The 24,882-nt window shown below is 58.8% G+C and overlaps 1 protein-coding gene across 3 annotated transcripts; it reads left to right on the top strand.

Moving 5' to 3' along the window:
* The first annotated feature begins 6,811 nt into the window (after positions 1-6,811).
* Positions 6,812-24,564, top strand: Csnk1g2 (casein kinase 1 gamma 2). 3 transcript variants are annotated; one of them, XM_055607709.1, is made up of 12 exons: positions 6,812-7,051; positions 18,155-18,581; positions 21,845-21,885; positions 21,963-22,032; positions 22,106-22,254; positions 22,332-22,566; positions 22,646-22,731; positions 22,799-22,883; positions 22,978-23,126; positions 23,451-23,543; positions 23,633-23,739; positions 23,845-24,564. In XM_055607709.1, exons 2-12 carry the CDS (start codon positions 18,395-18,397, stop codon positions 23,897-23,899), a joined length of 1,257 nt encoding a protein of 418 aa, XP_055463684.1. In that variant the 5' UTR covers positions 6,812-7,051; positions 18,155-18,394; the 3' UTR covers positions 23,900-24,564. The 3 variants fall into 3 exon arrangements, with proteins under 3 accessions (XP_055463684.1, XP_055463686.1, XP_055463685.1); XM_055607711.1 differs by having other exon boundaries at positions 6,813-7,051; positions 22,109-22,254; positions 23,460-23,543; XM_055607710.1 differs by having other exon boundaries at positions 6,814-7,051; positions 23,460-23,543.
* The last annotated feature ends 318 nt before the right edge of the window (positions 24,565-24,882 follow it).

Genomic DNA, 24,882 nt, shown 5'->3' on the forward strand with positions numbered 1-24,882 from the left:
CCACCTTTTCCCACCCTGAGGCCTGTCTCCAAAGTCCCTAATACAATATTACATGCTGTAACCCATTCTCTGCTTTTATTCTTTTAATCTGTTCTAGTTTTGTTTTGTTTTGTTTTTTAAAAGGTCTCCTGTAGCACAGGCTGGCCTCCAGAATACTGTGCAGCCAAGGCTGGCCTTGAACTCCTGATTCTCTTGCCTCTGCCTTTTTTGGGAGGCGGGGGGGGGGGGTTGACACAAGTTTTCTCTGTGTAGCCCTGGCTGTCCTGGAACTCACTGTGTAGCCCAGGCTGGCCGTGAACTCACAGAGATCCGCCTGCCTCTGCCTCTCGGGAGCTAGGACCAAAGGGGTGCGCCACCAGCACCCAGCTTTTGTCTCACTCCTCTACGTGCTGGAATGCCAGGTGCATCGCAGCACTCTGGGCTTGCATTTTCCTTCACTGGCTCCTTCCATTCACCTCTGCTTCTTGGGGTTCTCTTTAGAACTTACGCTGGCTGGGGGCTGGGGCAGCACAGAGCATGCTCATCTCTGAGGCCAAGAAGAGGGTCCACCACTTGGAACCTTCTCCCAGAGTTCTCATTTAGGACTGTTCTCCAGTCTTCAGAAAGCCCTAGAATGCTTTGCATGGGGAAAAAGCAGCAAGCTGTAGAATCAGGGTTTCAGATTCTGGAGGCAAGAGGGGCTGCCCTGCCAGACGTCATCTTGTCCTGGGATGGTAAGTAGGGAAACTGTCCTTGCCTCTTCCCTCCCATGCAGACATTACCAATCAACTGAGGAACGCATGATCTGCTCCATGCTTTGCATAGGACAGGCGATGAGCAATCAATCTGCCAGCCAATAAAGTTCTCCATTCTATGCACAGGGATTCTATGCATCACCAATCAGTTGATGGAGAAATGATATCTTCCTACATTCTTTTCACAGGGCCGAGGTCAGCAAGTGATATCAGCCGGGTGGTGGAGGCACACACCTTTAATCCCAGCACTGGGGAGGCAGAGGCAGGTTGATCTCTGTGAGTTTAAGGCCAGCCTGGTCTACAGAGTGAGTTCCAGAGCAGCCAAGGCTGCACAGAGAAACCCTGTCTCAAAAACCAAAACAACAGCAATTAATCTCACAGTGATGCCCTTCCTCCATTCAGGCATCACTAATCAAGGCAGTTAGAGATATGCTCTTCTCAGCATGGAGCCAGGCATCACTAACGTGTCTGTGATGGCTTCCCTCCTCTATATAGGGCAGAAAGGTGGCAAAGAGGAAACCACATGGCAGCTCAGTTCCAACTCAGCTTTTTACTGATGAGGCTGAGGCCCACAAGTTTCCTGAAAGACACCTGCAGGCACATCCCGAGACAGGGTGAGCCCTGGCAGGGCAGCACCTCCAGCCCCCACAGCGTGCGACCCTGGGGATTAGCTCAGCCTCTAGTCCCCAGAGCAACACCCAAACAGCAGCGTTGTGTCTTCCAAGGCTGGTTCCTGCTGGATGACCCAGACTGTCCTGTCACTCAGAGAGAAACTACCATGGCTGGAGGTCAAGACTGGGCACCTTGCCACTCTGGGTGAGGGAGCCATCTGTAACCAGAGCCGCCCGCCGAGAAAGCCAGCACAGGGTGTGGGCAGCCCTCGCCTGCTGGGTCCTCTCGCTCCTTGCTGGGGACGGGATGTCATCAGGCTCCTGTTGCCTCCTCTAGCTGCCTAGGGCTCCTGGCACCTCACCAGCTGCCAGTGACTAAGTTGCCTGCTGTGCTGGGCCTTTTTCAGTGCAGACATTACAACCCCAGTCTGGGCTGGGGCTCAGTGGGTGATGTTCGCCCAGCACCCAATACTCAGAAGTGGATAGCCGTTCAAGGACACCCTCTGCTACATGTGGGGCTTGAAGCCAGCGTGGACTACATGAGACCCTGTCTTAAAAAGAAATCTTGGAGCACACCTGGAATCCCAGCACTCTTGGAGGCAGAGGCAGGCGGATCTCTGGGAGTTTGAGGCCAGCCTGGTCTACAAAGTGAGTCCAGGTCTGGAGAGATGGCTCAGCGGTCAAGAGCACTGGCTGCTCTTCCAGAGGTGCTGAGTTCTTAACTCCCAGCAGGCACACGGTGGCTCAGGACCACCTACAGTGGGATCTGCTCTCTCCTGTCATGCAGGCACACATGCAGATAAAGTGCTCATATGTAGAAATAAATATTGTTTAAAAGTGAGCGTAGGACAGAGATCCTGCCTTAGAAAACAAAACAAAGCAAAAAACAAAACAAACAAAAAATCTTGGGTGCTGGGGCTGAAGTGATACCTCAGAGGTTAACAGCACTGGCTGCCCTTCCAGAGGACCCTGGTTCAATTCCCAGCAACCACATGGTGGCTTACAACTGTCTCCAGTTCCATGGATTCTGACACCTTCATACCAATGCACAAAGAATAAAATTAAATTAAAAAAAAAAAAAGAAAGAAAATCTTGCCAGGCATGCTGGTACATACACACCCCTTTACTCCTAGTACCTGGGAGGAGGCAGGAGGATCCCTGTGAGCTCCGCGACAGCATAGTCAGTTTCAGTCAGCCTGGGCTACACAGTGAGACCCTGTGTCAAAAACAAGCAAAAAATTCCTGGCTTGGAGGGATGGCTCAGAGGTAAAGATGTGTACCACAGTAGCTAGCAACCCGAGTTCCATACCCAGCCCCCACATGAAGGTGGGGGGACCTGGCTCCACCACGTTGGCCTCTGACCTTCACAAGTGCTGTGCCACAAGCACACGCACACACAATTTTTAACTATTCCAACATATGGTGAGCGTGGCAGAGCCTTACCTGTTCTCCAAAGGTCCCCGCCCCGGTTAGAGCCGCCTGGTGAGGAGCTACCGAGTCTCAAAGTGCTTAACCAAACCAATCAAAACAAAACAAAATCCAAACAAAAGGAGGAGGGCTGGAGAGATGCCTGAGGTTAGGAGCACTGGCTGCTCTTCCAGAGGTCCTGAGTTCAAGTCCCAGCAACCACATGGTGGTTCACAACCATCTATAGTGAGATCTGGCGCCCTCTTCGGGCGTGCAGGTGTATGTGCAGGCAGAACATTGGATACACAGTAAATAAATCTTTTTAAAAACATGAGGAGGAGGAAAAGGGAAAACATTCCTGAATTTCAGAAAAGTTAGTCTGAGCTGGCAGTTTGCCCCAAGTTGCATCCAAATATGCTTAGCAGAAGTTCAGTCTCTTTTGCCTTTTTTTTTTTTTTCTTTCATTTTTGACACAGCCTCTGTAGCCCAGGCTAGCCTCCTCCTAAGTACTGGGATTACAGGTGTCTGTCCACATCTCCGGCTCCAGCTTGAATAGACACTACTTCCATTACAGTTCCCAGTGGAGGATCTGATTGGCTCATAGTGGGCAAATCAGAAGTGGGCAAGGTGCAAAATTCCCAGGGGAGAAGCTGATTGGATCCCTCTGGACCAATCAGGTAAGCTGGGTGGTCCTAGGCCCCAGGAGCCCAGTGCCCCAGAACTTCACCCTTTGGCGGTCCCCTTCTTTCCTCCTACCACCCCGTTCGCAGCTTCACAGTGGTGTCACGGTTCTTGCTCCCTCCCTGGTCTGAGCTACTCTCGGATCTTCTCTCTCCTGTTAGCCTCTGGTAGACTCACCTTCTGGCTCAGCTCAGCACCCCTCCACCATCGACAGTTAGGTAGGCTTCCCATTCTGGTCAGTGTAAACATTTTCCCAGTCTGAGGAAGTGACCCTTAAGTGTCCGAACCCCCTCCCCGCAAGTCTTCAGGCTACGGTTGGCCCTCTTCACCATTGTTGCTGCAACCCTTGAAGTTCCCTCAGGCCCACGAGGGCTATTGCGACCCTTCCTACTGGGTCATTGCACTGGGAGCTACCTTGTCGTGTCTTCAAGCCCTACTGGGCCTTTGTGCCCCTACCTGCCCTCCTAGGCTCCAGCTGACCTGCTGAAGGATTGGGACCCCAGAGGCTCTGGCGCCTGGGCGTATCACCATACGAAAGGATGAAGACAAACACCAGGGGGTCATGGATCATGCCTGTCATCCTAGCACTTGGAAGGCTGAGGCAAGAGGGATTCCTAAGAGGTGGGGTAGCCTGAGCAACACAGCATGTCTACAATAAAATAAATCACCAAAAGCTCCTCAGGGGTTGGGGCAGTCTTCCCCTGGGAGGCCTCCTCTCAGAGCTGTGAGGTTCCTGGGCTCCCATGTCCTATCCAGTGTCCCAGGATACCCTTGGGACACTGTCCCACCTCAGAGCTGGGGCACCTTCCCAGCCCTCTTAGCTGGGACTCACATTTGTGGCCCTGTGAGATGTCAGTGGTCTGGACACCTTCCCACCCCATCAGGAAGGCAGGCCAACACAGAGAAACAACAACACTCCTTCCTTCTCCACTGGGCCTGGGCTCAGAGCCCCCTGAGCTGTAGCCCTGAAAGTGATGTGAGTTGGGGATCCTGCACTGTAGCTGACATTGGAAACAGGGTGGGGGTGCGGAGGAGTCCACTGTATCACACACAGGTCAGTATCAGAACACGGAAGGGGCCTTAGGTAAGAAGGGACCTGAGAAGACTCCGCCTGCAGCGGGGGGCCTGGCGCTGGCCAAAGCTCTGCTGAAGTGCCAAGCACAGCCCCTAGCACCTAGCTGGGAAGGCAGCCAGCAGCATTTCACTCATTCTTGGATTCCCACTATCCACCCATAGGCCATGCCATTAACCTAAAGTTATAGGAAGATAGTACTGAGGCCCAGATAAGTTAAGTGATTGGTCCAGTCACCTAGCTGCTGCCTGGAAGGGCTCTAATCCAGCCTTAATTCCTGTATACTTTCAACTCCACAAGCCACTCACTGGTTTAAGAGATAAGGCCATAGCCTAGCCTTCCCAGGTAGAGTTCCTGAGGAGTAGAGGGAGGAAGTCAGGGTCAGGATGTCTAAAAAAGGAAAAGCTCGACTTCTCCAACATCTGTGAGGGCTGTGATCATTCATTCATCCCTTCAAGCAGTTACTGCACATAGACTGAGTGCCTACTGTTTGCACACTCCTGCGCTGGCTCCCAGAACAGACTATTGCAGCTCAGCTCGAGAGAGAATCATGCTGCAGCAAGAGGGAGAAAGGGGCTGCGGCTTGGACTTCTCTACAGTCTGCGACTTCAGGACTCCATCACAAAAAGCTGGACTCAGCCTTCCCGGTGGATACTGTATTCACCTCCTGTGATTTCTTGTAACCCCAAAGTGATGCAGGGTCACCGTGGAGAAGCTGGGATCTGGGCATGTCAGGTCTGGCCTTCCCGGGGGCTATCTGGCCAAGGCAACCACTGTCCCCAGGCACTTTACCCCCCACGATGTCATCTGAAACTTGGATCACCTCCCCCACGACTGAGGACTCCCTAGGTAGTTCGCCGTTTTTAGTCTTGGAGGCTCTGAGGATTTGTGAGATTTGTCGCCTTCAAATGAACAAATATCTACATTGGGGAGGCAACGGGATTCGTGGGGCCAGCATCCTTCCAGGAATCACACAGGGACCCTGCCCAGCAAGCATCCCCTCCCTGCTTTATTCTCCCAGCAATGAACAAGCACTTCCAACCTAGAGCCAACTGGAAGCGAAGCCTGAGCTTGGCGCAGGAGGCTGGCAGGACACCTGCCTTTTGGCCCCAGCTGACCTGCTGAAGGATTGGGACCCCAGAGGCTCTGGCGCCTGGGCGTATCACCATGCGAAAGGATGAAGACAAACACCAGGGGGTCATGGATCATGCCTGTCATCCTAGCACTTGGAAGGCTGAGGCAAGAGGGATTCCTAAGAGGTGGGGTAGCCTGAGCAACACAGCATGTCTACAATAAAATAAATCACCAAAATAAAGTCTTAAGAACTGACATTCAAACCGGGCGCGGTGCTACACGCCTGTGATCCCAGCACTCAGGGGGGCCGAGGCGTGCGGATCACTGCGAGTTCGAGGCCAGTCTGGTCTACAAAGCTGTCCAGGACAGCCAGGGCTACACAGAGAAACCCTGTCTCGGAAAAAATAAATAATAACTCCGAGACGGACAGCCCTGACTGTGACCCGCGTGCCGCTCACCAAAATCTACTCGCTGCTGCGGGGCGCACCATTAATTTGAGGGTTCTATTTTCCTTTATAGACGCAACTTTCGAGTCCAGCGCCAACCCCAGCCACGCCCCTCCGCACCGCCCACCGTGACGTCGGATGGCGAGACAGTGATGTCACAGACAACGCTGTGGGTTGGCGCCCGGGAGACCGCCACGCGTCTCCATGGGAACGAGAGGGCGAAGCCCGGCGGATTCCCGAACCCCGCCCCCACACGGGTGGGGCTGCTGGCCCTATTCACAGACCAGGTACGCTCTCGCAGCCACCAGCCTCTGGCGTCCCTCGGACCTGCACAGGGGCGTCCTCGGCTTGTCCACAAAGCGCGGCGGCCCCCTACCCACAGGCGCCATCGCAAAACGGCGTGACCGCTACTCGGCCACGCCCCTGCGTTAGGGTAACGCTCGGCTTCTGCCTCCAACCTACGCCCTAGTGTGGTTAAGCTCCGCCCTGTCACTAGGCCACGCCCCCAACCCATCGTAAAGCGCTCCCCCTACCTCATGGCCACTCCCCTACCTTGTGGTTAAAGTTCCGCGCCCACCTTCAAGCCACGCCCTCACACTGTCGTAAAGCCCCGCGCTCGCCTCCAAGCCACAGCTCTGAGAGTCGTAAAGCTCAGCGCCCTCCTCAGATACCAAGCCTACATTGTCGTAAAGCCACGTTCCCCGCCTCAAGGCCACGCCCTGCGCTGTGACGCAGCACGCGCACGCCTCTAGCGGCCTGGTCGCGCCTGCGCAGTAGTGCGCTCAGGCCGCCGCCCCCCCGCTGGCCGACGCTGTCGGCGTAAGGCGCGCGGGGGCTCCGCGGAGCGGGCGCGGCGGAGCGGCGGAGCCCGGCCCTCTCCGCCGAACATGCCGAGGCCGGCCCCGGCAGCGCGGGAGCCGGATCGGGGGCCCGAGCCGGAGCGCGAACGTGCGCGGGGCCCGGAGCGGGGGACGCCGCGCTGCTGAGCTCGGCCGCCGCCGCCCGCGGGCCCCAGGCGGGGCGCAGGTAATGTTGCGCGCGCACGACCGGCCGCGCCCCACTCCCGCCGCGCCGCGACCCCGTGACCCCCACTGACCCCGGTTGACCCCATCTCCGCACCAGGGCGAGCATCGTCCCACCCCGTGGTTCCCGATTGGTGCTCTGCACCACGCTACCCCCACTTCCGGTCACCCTGCCTCAGTATCCCTCACTCTTTGACTCCACCTCTGAGGTGGCTCTCAGAGCCCTAAGTTACCGTGTTTACTGTTTTCCAGGCGCCCGCACTTCCGGTCACCCTCTTCCCGGGACTCCTCATTCTGCCTCTGTTCCCTCACACTCTGACCTCATCCGTGTGCCTGCGCTCTGTCCTCTCAATTTCCTGTACCTCCTTCCCAGGTGTTAAGCCCACCTGCAACCCCCACGGTTTTCTCCGTGTCTCGCTGTGTCCCTTTCTTGTCCGCAGACCCGTCCACCTGGGCCTCCTCCCTTCTGGGCCCTGCTCCTTGTTCCTCCGCACTTCCTGCCCTTCTCCCTGATGTTCACGCTGCACTGTTTGTGGTCCTGATGGTTTGTTGGGAGAGAAGAGCTGGGGGCTTGGGGACAGGCACAGAGGGTCCTGTGTAGGCGTTGGGGGGACCTGTTGCAGGGAGCTGCTTGGGAACTCTGGGCTCAGCTGCCTGGGCCCTCCCCCTTCCGCTCTGGCCACCGGCTTTGTTTTCCGGAAACACAGGGATCAAGGCAGGAGGGGTGAGAGATGTCTGAGCAGGCAGCTGGATCCCCTGCCTGTCCGTCTCTGCCGCAACTTTGTCCACGGGTGACTTTTCAATAAGAGACAGGAACGCTGAGAATGCCTGCCGGGAGGGCTCTTCTGTGTCGTCCTAGGCTTCTGGGTTGGGGGCAGCTGGTTTTCATCTTGGCCTCCGGATAGCAGTTTTCAGGAAGCAGTCTGGGTGGTGTGTAGGTGGAGGCCGGGAGATGTGTCTGTGTCCTCTGTGGGTTGCAGTCTGCTCACCCAGCCTATCCCTCAGGGCTGATGGGGTCTTCGTCAGGTAGCCTCGGTGGTTGTCTGTGGCCTGGGGACTCTGGTTGTTGGTATTGGAGAAATGCCAGCTGCCCACAGGGACTGTGCTGAGCGCGTCAGGTGTGGGGGACACACTATGCCTGGACTCCTCGCCTGTCCTGAGGGCTTGCTTTTGGTGTAGAGAAGGATGGTCTCTGCAGTTGTCTTTCCACCGGAGCGGTGTGGAACTGGCTGGTGGGCTTTCCAGGAGATCACAGGCACACAGTGCCTGCCATGAGTCTCCAGGCTGGACAGACACTCTTCAGTCCCCACAAAGCTGGAGGCCTGGAGAGTCCCTGGGAGCCAGTGGAAGGGGCCCTGAGGGACTGAGCAAGAGAGCTGAGGACCCCCAGGGAGGGCCATATACCGGGGTTCTGAAGCTAGCCAAGGCTCTAGGGCCCAATGCAGGCAAATGGGCCGAGGTCTGGTATCTGTGTGCCCCTGTCACCAGCAGGGCTGCTTTGAGCATGCCTCGTGTATTGCCGGGCCCGCTGGGAGATGTGGCCTCTGTCTGTTTTGACTTCACATGGGGTGGTTACTGTGGGCTCCAAGCATGTTCTAGAGGCCAGGCCGCCAGCGCTGCCCACCAGGGTGTGGAATTAATGTCTTTGAATTACCTGTGACTCCTCCTCCTTAATCATAGAGTAGTTGTGCAGCAGAAGGGTGCAGGTGAGGCTCTTGGTGATTGAACTGCTTCCACACACCCATCCTGGATTTGGGGGTGCAGCATGCCCATTTGTGAGTCGGAACAAACATGTGGCGCGCCAGACAGATGCAGGGAGGGGCTACTCGGTGTCCGTGGGGAGCTGAGGAGCGAGGGGTGCTCACCCGGGACACAGGCTGAGGATGGTATCCGCACACCCAGGCAGGACAGACGCTGTGCTGCAGGAGAGGCGGTGTTTATTCTAGTGCACCCTCCTGCACTAGGGTCCACACAGAGCCACCCCAGGTCCCTTCCACCAGCAAGCAGTAGCCAGTATGCTTTCTACAAGGGGCTGGGGATGGTATGGCCTGCCCATGGCTGTGTGCTAGGCCAGATGAGGGAGGTGAGGAGAGGCAGGACTGTAAGCCCGGCTGTGGTAAGGGCCACATGTAGTGTGGCCTTTGGTGTCGTGATGGCATGGGGCAGGCCGGTGGCTTTTTTATAATCTGGGCTACAGAAGGAGGCTTTAACCTGAGAGGCCTGGGCCTGGGTCACAGTGGGGAAGTGGCCAGGGCTTCATCCAGGCTCCCCCATACATCTGCCGTCTACCAGCTTGGTGGCCATGCTCCTGCTGGACCCAAGCCTTGTCCTTGTAGGCAGGGCATCAGCTTGCCAGCCAGCGCCCCAGGAAGTCTGTGTCTGAGAGCCTGTTGGTCAGAGCTGGCGCAGCCCTAGGCATGAGACTCACAGAGGTGTTGGCTGTGCCCTGAGAAAACGCACCTTGCGTGGCCCTCTGGGATTGGGAGGACGCACCGTTTCTTTGCTATCCTATCCACGCCTTGTCACCTCTGTTACTTCCAGAGACTGGGCAGTAGTACTTATGTAGGGACCTCAGTCAAGGTTGTCCCCATCCTGGTCCCCAAGAGTTGTCAGTCACACTGTGGGCACAGCAAGGGGCTCAACCTCAAGGTTTGGGGTCGGGAACTCCAACAGGTCTCCACTCAGCTACTGGAATGCAGAAGTCTGTGTGGAGTGTGGGTGGCCTCCTGGTCAGCTGAGGAGATGGCCTCTGGCTGCTGACTCTTGGGTGGGACAGGATCCCAGGTGTTTAGGGATGTTGGACTATCAGACCCTACGAATCCCTTCCCTCTGTGCTCTGTCCCACACACTGCACTGTCACAGGAGACTGTGTCCTAGGCTGAGGGAGCACAGGACACCCGGAACAGGCGGCAGAGAGCCAGGTGGCAGAGACCTGCAGCTGTCAGATGTGCCCATGTGTCGTCTCTCGCCCCATGTTTGTGCCCACTGCCCCATGAGGCCCCCTGGGAGCCCAAACAGATACTGGTCCCCAGTCCTCAGGGAAGCCCCTAGCGCCCAGTGATATTGGGGGGACTGGGTGATGCCCAGCTGCACCCTGGGTCAGTGCTGCCATTAGAGGCTAGGTGTTGTGAGTGTCCTCTCTGAAAGAATCCAGTGGTCAAGGGGCCATTCACCCCCTGGAGCACGCCTTCATATTGTTCTGGCCTTGCTACAACCCTCGCCCCTCAGACAGCTCAGCGCCACCAGGCCAAGACAGATTGAGGTCACATCCTCTTAAATGACAGCTCTTTTAGAGCCTCTAACACCAGCCAGGGTCCAGTGGCAGCATGCAGCCTCACACTGAGTGCAGCCAGGAACAAGGGTGTCCACAAGGGCCTGTGAAGGCCTGTGACAGCAGGGCACAAACCTGGGACAAAAGAACGCTAGCCTGGCAAGGCCCAGAGGTGTGATTCTCCAGCCAGGGTGCCCATCACTGACTCCCCAGAGACCCTCCAGGGCATGCCATACCTAGTTGGAGCCACGTGGGAAGAAACCCATCTTGCTGTTTTTATTTTCGGTTTTTGAGACAAGGTCTCAGGTGGATTAGGATGGTCTTAAACACCTGCTCCTCCTACTTCCATCTCTTGAGTGCTGGGGTTGCTGTGCCTGGCTCCTTTGATGGGGGGTTTTGTGTGTCTCAGGTGTGCACGTGGATGTAGAGCACATGCCACTTTGTGTCTGTGGAGGTCAGAGGGCAGCTTCTCTTGCACTTAGGGACTTTGGTTTGTTTTTTGATGCACAGGTCTCTGTGTAGCCCTGGCTGTCCTGGAGCTTGCTGTATAGATCGTGGTGGCCTTCTTTTACATTGATGCTGTTTCCAGGGGTCAAACTTGGGTTGTGAGGCTTGTGGAGGACAGTACCTTAAGGACCCACTGAGCCAGCCATCTCTGCAGCCCTTTTTTGTTTTGTGAGACCCATTGCAACTCTGTAGCCAGGCTGTCCTGAACTCGTGGTATGTATAGTCCTGGCTGATCCTACCTCAGCTCATGTCTGCCTCAGCTTCCTGAATGCTGGGACATGTTTGTGGCACCACATCCAGTGAAACTGTCCTTGACTCTGCTATAAGGCTACTACTGGGGTAGCCTAGGCTGGCCTCCATGTATCCGTGGCCTTCAGTTCCTTGGCTCCTGGGCTTTTGGTCTGTGTATATTCTCCTGGGGTTAGAGTGGGAAAGATGGAGGCATTCCTGGGCAGCTAAAGGCAGCCCTAGCTTAGGCCTGTAAGTCGTCAGGTGTGTCTGCAGGTTAGGGGAGGGACATGGGAAGCAGGACCACCGTGCAGGCTGTGCCAGGAGCCCCTGGGGTCTGCAGCTGCCTAGGCACTGGGACCCACAAGGCTGGCAGGCAATGTGCAGTCCCAGGTGCTGGCCTGTCCTCTCTCACTCGCTTCGGCTTGTGCTTCCTGTGGGGGCACGCCCCTGTGGACTCCTGGGCAATCTGCATGCTGCTCTTGGCTGTTGAATTGGGCCCCTGAGAAGAGGTGTGGCCTGGGTGGGGCCCACTCCGCCTTTCCCCGGTGCCAGGAGCCTGTGCTTCGCCCAGCACTGGCCTCTCTATCCAGTGGCGACTGTGTGTGCGCTGGGCCCTCTGCACACGACAGTGGTAGGCAGTGCTGACAACCAGGCTTGTGAGGTGCCTCCTGGACAGGTGTCTCCTCAGAGTTAAGGTTCGTGGTCACCTTCACCTGTGTAAGAGTGTACAGGGCTTCTCTCCCCTGCCCAGTGTACTGTTACTAAAATGTTAAGACCAGGTATGGTGGCTTATACCTGTCTTCCCCACACTTAGGGCCGGGAGGCAGGGGGCTGGGGGTTCAGGACCAGCAAGGGTAAAAGTGCCGGGGAAGACAGTGGGCAGAGCCCTGCCCCAAGCTCAGGTCTCCAAGCACCCGTTAGATGCCGGGTGGGGCACACTGAGAGACGAGGCCCCAAGATAAGGTGGAGAGCTGCCCAGGAAGACACTCAGCCCTTGACACCAGCCCCTGGTGCAGGAGTCTACCTTGGCTTGTGCCTGTAATTCCAGTGCTTGGAGACTGAGGCACCCTGCAAATTGAAGGCCAGCCTGGGCTACATAGACTCTGTTTCAAAAATATAATCAACTGTCAGTTTTTGGTGACCATTACTGGTGACAGAATTGCCAGTGGAGAATTCCCCTTCACTCCACGGTATGCTGCTGAGTTGGGACATGCGGCTGAGTTCTCGGAGTCCCACGGGCACTGTTGGTGCTCCTGTCCCTGGCTTGTGCTGTGGAAAGCACAGATAGTACCCCACAGTAGGCCATGGGCAGCGCCTGCGCCTGGCCATGTCCATTTTCGTGTGCTCAGTAACACCAGCTTTCCTGCCTTTCTACAGCCCTGAGGCTGAGCACTTTGCCTGGCTCCACCCTAGGCCCGGTGGTTGGTGAGCAGGACCCACAGCCTTTACTCACGCCTTGCTGGGTCTCCCCTAGTGGTAATGGCCACCCCGTGTCCTCAGACACATTCTCCTAGGAACAGTTACCCTTGCTGAGACCTGGGTCAGGAGATCCCATGGATCCCAAGAGTCTCTGTGTCCCCTTAGCAATCCACAGGAGTGCAGAGGGGCTGAGGTCCTCAGTCTCGGAAGCTGGGCTCCCAGGGGGACGCCATTTGCGCTGTTGTGGCGGGCATTCAGTTTTGACTGGTGAGTGGTAGGTGAGACTTAAGAACTTCCCGCCTGGCTTCACCTTCAGCCCGGCTCCTTTTTGTAGTTCATGCTTTGGAGATGTCTGGACATCAGAGGCAGAGAGCAGGGTGGTAGCCCTTGCTGTTCAGAGGCCTGTCACCTCCCGTCTCCCGTCCTGTGCACCTGGTGTCAGGGTTCTGGGCTGCAGCTTCCATGTGCCGGCTCTGTTAGCTGAGTTAGTGTGCTTGAGCGCCACAGCCACTCTGCAGCTGCTGTGGCTGAGTGCGGGCTGACCCTCACTGCCACACAGCACACACTCAGGTCTTGCGGAGTTGTGTTGGTGAGGTCCAAGCAGAACAGCAAGCCTCTGTACTCCTGCCGTACAGGGGACCCCACTGCCCTTCCCAGCCGAGCCCACCGCCATGCTGCTTCCACTCCATCCCCAGCCACTCTGCCTGCACCTCTGGGGACAGTGATTCATGGCAAGGGGCAGGGGAAGCCATCTTGTGTGGGCAGGAGTCTCAAGGTCTCCCCTTGGCCTCGGCCAGCAACCTCCTGGGATGGGTGCGTACCTCTTCTAGTCCTCAGATCCTAACTTAATGCTCAGCTGCCCTCTGGCCAGGCGGCACTAACCCCTTGTTGATCAGGCTTCTTTCCTGTTTTGGCTTGCACCCCAAACTTCTCCAGCTGTCTCCCAAGATTCTCAGTCCTGGGAGTCGTGGTGTGCCACAGCCTGGGTGTACAAGGAACGGGGAAGAAAATCCCTGTTGGCTCTCCACTCAGGTGCAGCACTAAGGCTGCAGCTCAGAGCCTCGCTTACTGCAGGGCTCCCATGGCACGTGCTGTCCCTGCTTGTCCCCTAAGGTGGGTGCCTGGTCTAGCCTAGGAACTGCCAGTGACGTCAGGCAGGGACTGTGACATCACTAAGTGGAGATGCAGAAAGGGACTTGGGGGCCTTCAGCAGAGGAGCAGCCAGGTCCCCAGCAAGATGGGGGACCCCAAAAAGAACAGGGCAGGTGCGTGCTGGGGCCTTGCAAGGAGGGCTGTGTGTCTCTGGTGGGAGTTCAGCCTGCTGTCAGCCAGCTCCCTAAGCAGTAAGCACCCTGTAGCTAGCCTAGCCTTGCCCAGGCCAGCCCAGCATTTCCCTAAGCCTGGGCTCACCCCCTGGGGACAGCCTCATTTGGGTGAAAAATCGAGCTCTGGGTGGGCCTTGTGGGTCAGGCCAGAGAAGGTTTATTTCTGGCCAGGGAGCCCTGCCTTTCTTCCACAGCCTCTTTTTAGTTCCAGGCTTCAACAAGGGCCAGGGCTAGTGGCACCTCCCCTTCTCCGGGCTCTCAGGTCACTCCACACACAGTCAGGTGTGCCTGGGACAGCCCAGCTGCTTGGCCCTCCATGTTGGAGTGTTGGGTTTCCTGTGATCTGCACACGCTCTTGGGCACCGCTGACTGCCACATACCCTTGTCTGTGGCTCTTCCTGTGAGTGTGGGGCAGCCGTGGTGTCCTCAGGCCAGCTTTTATGTCCTTTACCTAGTCACCTCCCCTGGCCCCATGGAACTGACATAAGCTAGGCAGTGGCCATTGTGTCCCCAGCAGTCCTGTAGGGTCCATGGGACAGCAGATGGACAGCCAGCTCTCTGATCTTATCTGGCTGCCATGCCCACTCAGGATGTGGGCAGCACACTTACTGGCCCAGGAAGGCCATGGGTCAAAGGCACAAAAGTGTAGTGGGGCCTGCTTCCTCTTCCAGCCTGCCTTCCTCTGCCATCCCTCCTGCCCAGCCCTGCAGCTGCCCCATTCCCACTGTGCACATCTTAGCTGGCCTGAGCTCCCACACAACAGAGCATGCGCTAGCTGTTGCTGCTGGCGATGGCAGTGTGTGTAGGGCTCTGTGGTCTGTGTGTGTATGCCATCTGGATCTTGATCCGCACACATCATAGGTGCACACACAGCCAAGGCACCTCGTGAGGGTCGAGGGCGGTGGTGGGAAGTGGTGGGCAGCTTTGTAGGTCACAGCTTTGCAGCCAGCCAGCCAGGCTGAGGAAGGAATGGTGGGCCATCCCTGTCTTCCACAGAAGAGAGGGCAGTCCCCTCTGGGATCCAGCGCCATCTAGGTACTTTCTGTTGGAGCCTCAGGCTCTGCTGCCCCTCATGACCTCTGCCCCATGCCCATGTGTGATAGTGGAGGCTCCTCTCCCCTGCCATGGACTTCTCTGTACTGGACCTGGCATCCGACACAGCAAGGTGTCCACGCTCTGGGTGCTGATGCCACCTGCCTCGCCCAGCCCTCCCACCCCCTGGATCCCAGGGAAGCCTCTTTACTTATAGGTTGCAGGGGAGGGGTGCACTTGGGGACATTGAGCATTGTGGGAGCAGGGTCCACACCTGACTCCCCAGGCTGTGGTCACAGGGGTCCGTCGGTGGTGTCCTGACTGGGTACTTGAGGGGTGCACAGCTCTGTAGCAGGACATCAGTGCTTGGAAGGGCTGGCTTCCTGCACACCCCTGACTACCTGTGAATGACCCTCACCTGCATTTGAGTTCCTCACCCTGAGCTGAGGCTAGAGCCCTGGGCCCTGTCCCTGGACATTGCCCCCAGACAGATGCCAGAGTGCTGGGGCCAGGAGACTAGCCCGGAGGGTGCTTCTTGTGCCCGTGTGCATGTAGCTTTTGAAACTAGCACGTATAGGGGGGTTGTGAGCCCCATGTGTATGAGGGTCTCGGGGCAACTTGTGGGGTCATTTCTCTCCTTCTACCATGTAGGTCCCAAGGATGAGACATGGGTCATCAGATTTGTCAGAGGTAATCTTCAGTCTTACCTGTGAGAAAGGGTTTCATGTAGCCTAGACTGGCCTTGAACTCCTGATCCTTCTGCCTCCACCTCCTGCATGTTGAGATGATGGGTGTGTGTGTGTGTCGGTGTCATTTGGCTTATGTGTTGAAGATAACCTGTATGCTTGGTGGAGCACTCTGCCAGCCGAGCCGCAGCTGCAGCCCTGTGAGTGCTTCCCGATGAGAAGGGAATCCCACCATGGACGTTTGTGACACAGAGGCTCTAGAGGAAGCTTTCTGTGACGCCTGCCCAGGGGTGTCCCTTGCTAGGCAAGAGTGAGGGGCAGATGCTTTGCTGCGTAGCCCTCATCCTGGCCCTGGTGCAGCCTCTGTCAGTCTCCCGCCTCCACACCAGCCCCTGGAGGCACTCGGGTCCTGGAGCAGGCCCTAATCTACGCCTGTCTCATCATCCTTGAGGCCCACGGCACTGGCAGCCCAGAGCATCAGCCTTCCGGGCATGCCTTCCTCCTCCAGTGCTAGTACTCCGTGTCCCAGTGAGGAGGGAGGGACAGCCTGTTGAGACCTCTGTAGAGCTGCTAGGAGCCCCTCCCCTGGTGTCCACGGTGGGGACAGGTGGGACCTCAGGTTGGCTATCTTGTCCCAGGGTGCTGGGCTGTAGCTTTTGAGGGTGTCCTAGGTGGGGTGCGTGTTGGTAGCCTGTGGAACACGGACCCCTAGGGTCAGGGCCCTTGCAGTGTGAATCTGAGCTGGAAGCGCTCCCAGGCCGCCTGGGCTTTTCCAGGAGTCCCCTTTATCTTGAGGAGAGTCTCGCTGTTGTATGCTTAAGGAGGTTGGACTGTTCCACTGGGGAGCCAGGCTGACCACCCTTATGCCCCAGCAGGAGAGCCACAGTATGGGGCCATCAGTGAATGGCTGGGATGGTGCAGCAGTCGCTGTGCTTTGCTCGCTCACTACAGCAGACCGGCTGCTGGCTGCAGCCCAGCGGAGCAACACGTGAAAGCAGTCAGCAAGCAAACATCGAGTCACCTAGACTGGTGCTGGGAGGGTGAGGGACCCAAGTGCCTTGCCAGTGCCTGGGGATTGGGGTGCTGCAAGGCTGAGCTGGGAAGCAGGCTGGCAGCCCATCCAAACGTGCCCGAGAGTACACACATCCACATGTGGCCCAGGGGAAGAGAATTCCCTTGCGTGCCTGACTGTAGTAGCATATACGTGTGAACTCAGGTCTCTGAGGCAGGAAGGTGGCTGAGAGTTCAAGACTAACCTAGGCTGTAGACTAGGAGCTTGTCTCAAAAACAAAACCCCCACAGATACACAACAAAACCCAACCTCCATTGGTAAAGTGCTTGCCTTGAACGCGTGGAGACCTGGGCTGGAGACGGCAGCCACACCTTCATACAGCATTCAGGAGGCAGAGGCTGGGAGATCGAGGGCAGCCTGGTCTACACAGTGAAACGTAGGCCAGCCAGACCCTGTCTCATATTAGTCAATAAAAGTATGTGGTTGCCCAAGTTTATAATACCAGTGCCAAGGAGTCAGGGACAGGAGGACCCCGGAGACCTATTCAGGAAGACCTGTATGCATGGACTTCTGCACACAAAACCATGGCTTGGGCACATACGACACTAGAGTGCAGATCAGAGCTCCAAATCTGTATAGTTGGACAGTGGGGCCACAACAGTGCCACGGCTTCTGGTGCTGTGCTGGGTGTTGGCTGTGCAGCGGCTTTTGGCTAGAGTGAGAGAGCAGCTGTGTCCAGGCTGTTGTGGTTCCTGTAGGCCTGAGGTTGGCAGGCCGTGGAATGCGCAAGTGTGGGAGACCCACCGTGGCCTCTGGTACCTGAGGTCTCGCCTTCTTTGAGAGGTAGGGCTGTGTCTCTGCCTGGCTTTCACGGGACCCTGCACTGTGTGACACTTTGGCTGTTCTGGTCACAAGACAAACATGACCCCAGCTATGGCTGGTGCCTCAGAGCCCAGGCCACCGCGCTTTGTGTACTGCTCCTGCAGAGGTCAGAGCCTGGAGACAGGCTTCCGTCTGTCTCCCATCTGTCTGCCCATTCTTGGGCTCTTCTACAGCTGGCTGTGCCCTTCTGTGTGGTTGGCCTGGCCAGCCCAGGGCGGAGGGGTGGACACTCAGCACCTGGGCCTACCATGTACACCTTGTTCACCCAGTTTACATGCCATGCACCTGCGTGCCCTGGCTGTCTGCATGGCTGGATCTCTTCACCTGCTGATGTAGGTCAGGTGTAGCTCCTGTCCCCTGTGGGCACTGTTTTCTTTGCCACTTTCCTTGTCTTGGCTGCCCTGGTGTGGGCGGATCTGTGGTCACCTCTTCCCCTGGACCTGGATGTCCCCACCCGACTCTAGCTTCCACGTGTCCTCTGCCACTTGACGATGGCCGTTCCACCCAAGCTACCCACTCCAGCCTCAAACTGTATCAGCTTCCCCTCCCCTCACAGCGTGGTGGCCTTTGCTGTGACCTCTGCCGGAGTCAGCAGGGCATGTGTGTCTCACAGGGTCAGATGGCCTTCCCAGGCAGGATGTTGGCAGTCTTACTCAGACCTTCAGAGATCTTTGTGAGCCAGCCCACCAGGAAGGGGCATTTCACACAGTCTGTCCTCTGACCTGTGCCTCTTTCTTCACAGCTGGGCGCCACAAGATTTAAGGCGGCGGGATCTGTTGGCAGAATGTCTTCTCTCCCTGCAAGCGACCCTGAGGCCACCAAGATGAGCGCCGCGGCCGGGCCCGCAAGCACACCTTGGTGTCACTAGCCGGGAGCCGAGGGCCACCGGGCACAATGGTGTACTAGGCCGGGCGCGAGCTCAGGTTTCGCACTCGGATCTCACGGCAGAGTCACCGTGGAGAGGCCAGGGTACCACAAACTTATGGATTTTGACAAGAAAGGAGGGAAGGGGGAGTTGGAGGAGGGCCGGAGAATGTCCAAGACCGGCACAAACCGGAGCAACCACGGCGTCCGAAGTTCGGGGACCAGCTCAGGGGTCCTGATGGTGGGCCCCAACTTTCGAGTCGGCAAGAAGATAGGCTGTGGGAACTTCGGAGAGCTTCGCCTAGGTGAGTCCTGCTGCATTGTCTCCGTGTTTGGCTGGGCCTTCAGGGGGGTGGAGGAGCCCTGGCCCTGTTGGGCGCTCCGCAGGGGAAGAGGCTGCACAGCGAGGTCACGGCGTGCTCCCCTCTGGCTGTCCAGCGGCTTGTGTCTGTTGCGCAGCCTTTGGCTGCTTGGACCTTGGGTGTCCATTGTGGCAGGCTTGGCGGACAGGCACGAGCCCCTGGGTGCCCGGGAGGCCAAGGGACCCCTAAGTGTCTGGCCCTGTCTGTGCAGGCCATGAGGACCTGTGTGTAAAAAGCTCATCCACCTGCTACGTCAGGTCCCCCTGGAGTGCCAGGCCGGGGAAGTGTTGCCAGGAGCACACTGGCCACCGGGAATCCCGAGAGGGCTTTACCAGAGCTGTCACTCTCCACCCCAAACCCACTGTTGGGTCAGTGAGGAGCAACAGTTGATAGGGAGGACAGAGTCCGGCCACCGAGGGGACAGTTGTGGCATGAGCTTGTTGGTTGTTGCACTCACTGGCCTGCTCAAGGCATGCACAAGACCCCATTGTGGTTCGGAGCCTCTGCATCTCTATGCTCTGTGGTCTCAGGCCTGAGCCTTCTGCCTGTAGCCAACGGCTTCAGCTGGCTTCTGAGGCCCAGCCGAAAGATGGTTCCTCCACTGTGGAGACACCAAACTGTGGCCTTGAAAGCAGCATCGGCCACACACCCCTTTAATCCCATCCCTGGGGAGGCAGAGGCAGGCAGATTTCTGAGTTCCAGGACGGCCAGGGCTACCCCTGTCTCGAAAACCTTAAGAACAGGAAGAAAGAAAGAAAACAAACCTGAACAGAGGCTCATGCCCATGGGCAGGCGTGAGCGTGTGAGCATGTGCTTGTGGCCAGCAGCACTGTAGAGGGGCCTGTCCTCTGGGAGGGCAGCAGCTCGCCAGCTCGATCTCAGACACAGAGTAAGGGTGCAGAGGCGTGGGCGGGGTGCCCTGAAAGGCTTTCCACCAGGTCCTGTGCAGGGCCCGAGTGGAGTGAGACACTGTGTGTAGGTGCTGGCTGCGCCCTGTCGTCGCTGCTGGGGTGGAGCCTGTGCCCACAGCGTGCGCACCTTGACCTTTGTGGGAATGCAGGGCCCGCCCTCCCTGCCGGAGTCTGAGCAAGGTGGCACTCAATGCGCAGGGTTGCCAGCTCTGAGCTGAGCATGCTGAGGCAGGGCATCTTCTAAGTGCAGGTCAGCCTGGGCCTGTCCCCCTCCCTCTCCCCCCCCAAGTTAGGGTGAGTGTGAGCTGCCTCCCTGCTTGAGCCCTCACACACACACACCCCCGCCCCGCCACATGCCTTCCTTACTCCGAAGTCTCTGTCTGGCCTGGGTCCACTGAGCTCTTTGGATCTGTAGCGTTATATTTGTTCATTAAATTGGGAGAATCGAAGCCCGTACGACTGTGCAACTTTCTTCCTCTTATTATTATGGGGCCGTATTCTATCCCTTTCTGTGTGCCCTCTACCCCCAAAGAGCCCCACCGTGTAGCCCTGGCCCTCCTGGAACACACTGTGTAGACGGAGGTAGCCAAAACTCAGATCCGCCTGCCTCTGCCTCCCATGTGCCAGGATCAAGCGTGCTCCGCCATGACTGCTTGCGCCCACACCTACTGTTAGATGTATGTGGGCGTTTTGTCCACTGCACACAGTTGGGGACTGTTGTGAGCCCCCATGTGGGTGCCGGGAACTGAACCTAGATCCTCTGAAACAGCAGCCAGTGCTCCTAGCCGCTGAGCCCTCTCCCCAGACGCCCCCCACACACATTTAAGAGAAAGTATTACCGTGTATATTTGAGGAAGAGACATTCATACACCCCTGTGGGCATCAGAGACAACTTTGGGAGTCTCATTTCTCTTCTTCCGCTTCCCTGTGGATCTGGGGGCTTGAACCCTGTGGTTAGCATACGTGCCAAGTGCGCTACCCTGAGCCACCGTGGCTGGCCTCCAGGCATGCTGTCTCACAGAGAAGGAGGGTCACCCTTGCACACTGTGGGCTCAGAATGTCCGTGTTCCACAGCCTGTGTGGGCCTGACGTCCATCAAAACAGCCAGTGCCTGTCACACTCACGGAGAACCTGCGCCCCCCCCCCCCAAGACTTGCTCGGGGCCAGGCAGGCCAGCAGAAGAGCAGGGCCGGATCAGCGGAAGCTATTTTCAGCAGAGCCCCTGGGGAAATGGCATAGAAGAGAGGGAGCCCGCAGTGGTTAAAGCTGGAGACCCCTGCTCACTGGCAGGCATGGACACCTGCCGCTGAGGAGACTTCCCGGTATGCGTGAGCCACGGCTCCATAGAGACACAGTCTGGGGAGAAGTGGGCAGAGACCTGAACAGACCCTCACAGAGAACAGCTGGCCTAGCACAGCGTGCCGGCAAGGCACAGCTATTGGCTGCTCACCCAGGAGAGCCGAAATATCTTGCGGGTGATGGGTACCCATGGTGAACAGGACCCGACCCCGAGCTGCCTCCTGGAAGAAACTGAGCTGCCTCACCTTCCACAGCCTGGCATGGTCTGGTGGATCACAGGAGACAGGAGGCCATCACCATCAGTGGACACAAGCAGTGCACGCTCAGCTTGGCTGGTGCTGTGATGGAGTCTTCCAGGAAGAAAGCAGGGACGGAGCAGCCAGCCCTGCTGGGTGGCTGGGGAATCAGCTCTTGGGCGGCGACGGAGGCGCGACAGCCGCCGAGGCAGTTGTAGGCAGCCTGGCCAGGGAACCCACCCCAGTGGCTCTGCCTGCTGCTGTGTGCAGGGCCACTAGGGTTGGAGCATGTTTTCCCTGCAGGGGTGGCAGGTGCAAAACACTGGGGTGTGGCCCTGGGGTGGCCTTTGTGACTAGGGATGCTGAGGTAAACACAGCATACTGAGGGGTTGGTGTAAGGGACACCAGGACAGCAGATGTGACTCCGGCAGGAGAGGGCAGGAGAGGCTGACTGACAGAGGCTGAGCCTGCTGCTGGATTCACCAGGACGGGATCAGCAGCATGGGGGCCTCAGCCAGATATCTGGGTACTTACTATGTGTGGTTTTGTGGGGCTGCGTCCAATTGAGGGGCTCTGTCAGGACCTGCTGGGGCCCAAGGGAGGCATCTCCCCATGACTGCATGCAAGGAGCGAGGTGCGGGGCAGGGATTCCTGGGCGGCGGGAGCCGCTCTGACAGCACTCCCTGGAGATTGCGGCCCTGGGTTCTGGGTGGAGCGGCTCCCTAGTCCGCAGCCCTGATGGCCCCTGTTGCCTCCCCAGGAAAGAACCTGTATACAAATGAGTACGTGGCTATCAAGCTGGTGAGTGTGCCCCCCACGCCCCGCTGCGCGTCCCAGGCCTGGGGAGAGGGCCTAGCTAATAGTGCCTTGTACCGCAGGAGCCCATCAAGTCCCGGGCCCCGCAGCTGCACCTGGAGTACCGCTTCTACAAGCAGCTCAGCACGGCAGGTGAGGCGCGCCCCGGGGGCGGGCTGCCCTTCCGGAGCGGGCAGGGGCTCCAGCTCGGGTGCTTCTCTCGCAGAAGGTGTCCCTCAGGTCTACTACTTCGGCCCGTGCGGGAAGTATAACGCCATGGTGCTGGAGCTGCTGGGGCCTAGCCTGGAGGACCTGTTCGACCTGTGTGATCGCACCTTCACGCTGAAGACGGTGCTCATGATCGCCATCCAGCTGGTGCGGCGGGGGGCGGGGCGGGGCGGGGAGCCGATGCCCGGGAGCCGACGCCCGCTGACCCGGCCCCCACCCCCCAGATCTCGCGCATGGAGTACGTGCACACCAAGAGCCTCATCTACCGCGATGTGAAGCCCGAGAACTTCCTGGTCGGGCGGCCGGGCAGCAAGCGGCAGCACTCCATCCACATCATCGACTTCGGACTGGCCAAGGAGTACATCGACCCCGAGACCAAGAAGCACATCCCCTACCGCGAGCACAAGAGCCTGACGGGCACGGCGCGCTACATGAGCATCAACACGCACCTGGGCAAGGGTGAGCGGCGGGGCGGGGGAGGGGGGCCGGCGGGCGGGCGGGGCGGGCGGCTGAGCCCGAGCCGTGCTGTCCCCCGCAGAGCAGAGCCGCCGGGACGACCTGGAGGCGCTGGGCCACATGTTCATGTACTTCCTGCGAGGCAGTCTGCCCTGGCAGGGGCTCAAGGTGGGCGGGGCCTCCCGGGGGCGGGGCGGCGTGGGCGCGGGCCGGCGCTCACGGGCCGCTCCCGCAGGCCGACACGCTGAAGGAACGCTACCAGAAGATCGGGGACACCAAGCGCGCCACGCCCATCGAGGTGCTGTGCGAGAGCTTCCCGGGTGAGGAGGCCACAGCCGCCGTTCGGCCGCGCCCCGCCCCGCCCCGCCCCGCCGAGCTCCCCGGGTGACCGCGTCCCGTCCTCCTTTTGCGCAGAGGAGATGGCCACGTACTTGCGCTATGTGCGGCGCCTGGACTTCTTCGAGAAGCCCGACTACGACTACCTGAGGAAGCTGTTCACCGACCTCTTCGACCGCAGCGGCTACGTGTTTGACTACGAGTACGACTGGGCCGGGAAGCCCCTGGTACGTGGAGGTGATGTGGGAGCAGCCGTCAGTACTCAGCTCGGGAGGGGTGTGCGGGTGGAGCCCCGGGCGGGGTCCGCCGGGTGGGCGCCCCCGGAGTTACGCCCCGCACTGGATGGGCAAGCCGACCCGCTCCACACTGGAGCCAGGAGGGCGCAGGCGGAGATCCCGGGTGACGGGGTGGGGTGGAGGGGCCTCCCAGCCCGGCGGTTAGGTGGGGTGGGCCGGCCTCTCCGCAGGGAGGGGCGGCTGGGCCTGGGCGCGGGTCAGGAACTGTCCTGGGGCTGCAGCGACGCCTGCCGCTCCATCCCGTCCTGACAAAAGCTCCCGCAGCCAACGCCCATCGGCACGGTCCACGCTGACCTGCCCTCCCAGCCACCACATCGCGACAAAGCCCAGCCCCACAGCAAGAACCAGGTGAGAGCCAGACCTAGGGGTGCGGCCCGGAGGGACGGAGGGCCGTGACCCAGCTGGCAGAGCTGGCCTGATCGGCCCCGCCCTCCCAGGCGCTGAACTCCACCAACGGAGAGCTGAACACGGACGACCCCACCGCGGGCCACTCCAACGCCCCCATTGCGGCCCCCGCAGAGGTGGAGGTGGCGGATGAAACCAAGTAAGGCCCGGGGTGCTGTGTGCCTGGGGCTGACCGGGCTGGGCACCACGCCCCCGTCACCATCCCACACCTTGCTCCCGGTCACCGCCCTTGTCGCCCCTGCAGGTGCTGCTGCTTCTTCAAGAGGAGAAAGAGAAAATCGCTTCAGCGACACAAGTGAGGGTGGGTGCGTCCAGGATCCCAGGCGGGTGTCCAGGAAGGTGGCAGTGTCCTGGGTGGCGTGGGGCTCCTTGGCCCACGTGCAGGCACCATCTTCCGGGACTTGGGGTTGCTTCCTTCACACAGGACTTGGGCAGAAATCTCTACACCCGTGTCTCACCGTCCCCTTGGAGAGCATTAACTATTTAAACCAGGAGAGAAGCACCGCGCCGCCCCTGCTGCGCCCAGTTAGCTCATAAAGTACAGCTTGCCCCCTCGATCCAAAGGCCATTTTCTCGAGTGGGGCAGGCCCAGGGCATGGGTGTCACACGGAGAGGCCACGAGGCCTTAGCCACCAAAGGGGAGGCTCGGGCGCTACCGCTGCACCAAAGCCGGGGCGGAGCGTGGGAAGTTCACCACACGGGGACTGGTCTGGCCCCCAGGAGCCAGGGCGGCCATGACTGGTGTCCCTGCGTGCGGGACCCACCCACGGGACAGAATCGCCTTAACGCCCTGCCCCGGGGCAGCAGAGAGGCGGTCCCACGGGAGGGCCAGGTCTCGGGAGCCGAGTTCTTGCTTTACAACGTGTACAGAAATGAACTTATGTTTCTCTGGCGCTTCCTTGAAGCCGTAGAGTTTAGGGGCTTTTTTAAAAAAAAAATAAAAAATAAACAAAACCATCCTCAAGCATGGGCCTGGTCTTTACCATCCATAGGTTGGTAAAGGAACCAACCGGTCCAGGGAAAAAGAGGGACCCAGCTGGCTGGCTCATGGGAGGCCCGGGAGCTGGGCCCTGGCTGCGTGCGGTGTGGGAGGGCTGCTGCTCCCAACCCCGAGGGGCCCAGCAGTCCCCAAGAAGATGGTGGGTCTGGATCTGACCGGCAGTCCCACTGAGCCAACGCCACAGGGCAGGGGTCTGCAGAAAGGTAGGCCTCGGGCCGGAGACAGAGCTAAGGTGGCAGGCGCCTGTTGCAGAGCGGGGAGGGGGCTGTGTGAAAAAAGGGT

The sequence above is a fragment of the Psammomys obesus genome, unplaced genomic scaffold (genome assembly GCF_907164565.1).
Source record: "Psammomys obesus unplaced genomic scaffold, mPsaObe1.curated_primary_1811, whole genome shotgun sequence".
NCBI classification, from domain to species: domain Eukaryota; kingdom Metazoa; phylum Chordata; class Mammalia; order Rodentia; family Muridae; genus Psammomys; species Psammomys obesus.

Excerpts from the sequence above, each read along its gene's own strand:
- Csnk1g2 (XM_055607709.1), top strand. The coding sequence starts at position 18,395 with ATGGATTTTGACAAGAAAGGAGGGAAGGGGGAGTTGGAGGAGGGCCGG. Across the intron at positions 21,886-21,962 it reads AGTACGTGGCTATCAAGCTG|GAGCCCATCAAGTCCCGGGC; the intron begins GTGAGTGTGCCC and ends CTTGTACCGCAG. Across the intron at positions 22,732-22,798 it reads TGCCCTGGCAGGGGCTCAAG|GCCGACACGCTGAAGGAACG; the intron begins GTGGGCGGGGCC and ends CCGCTCCCGCAG.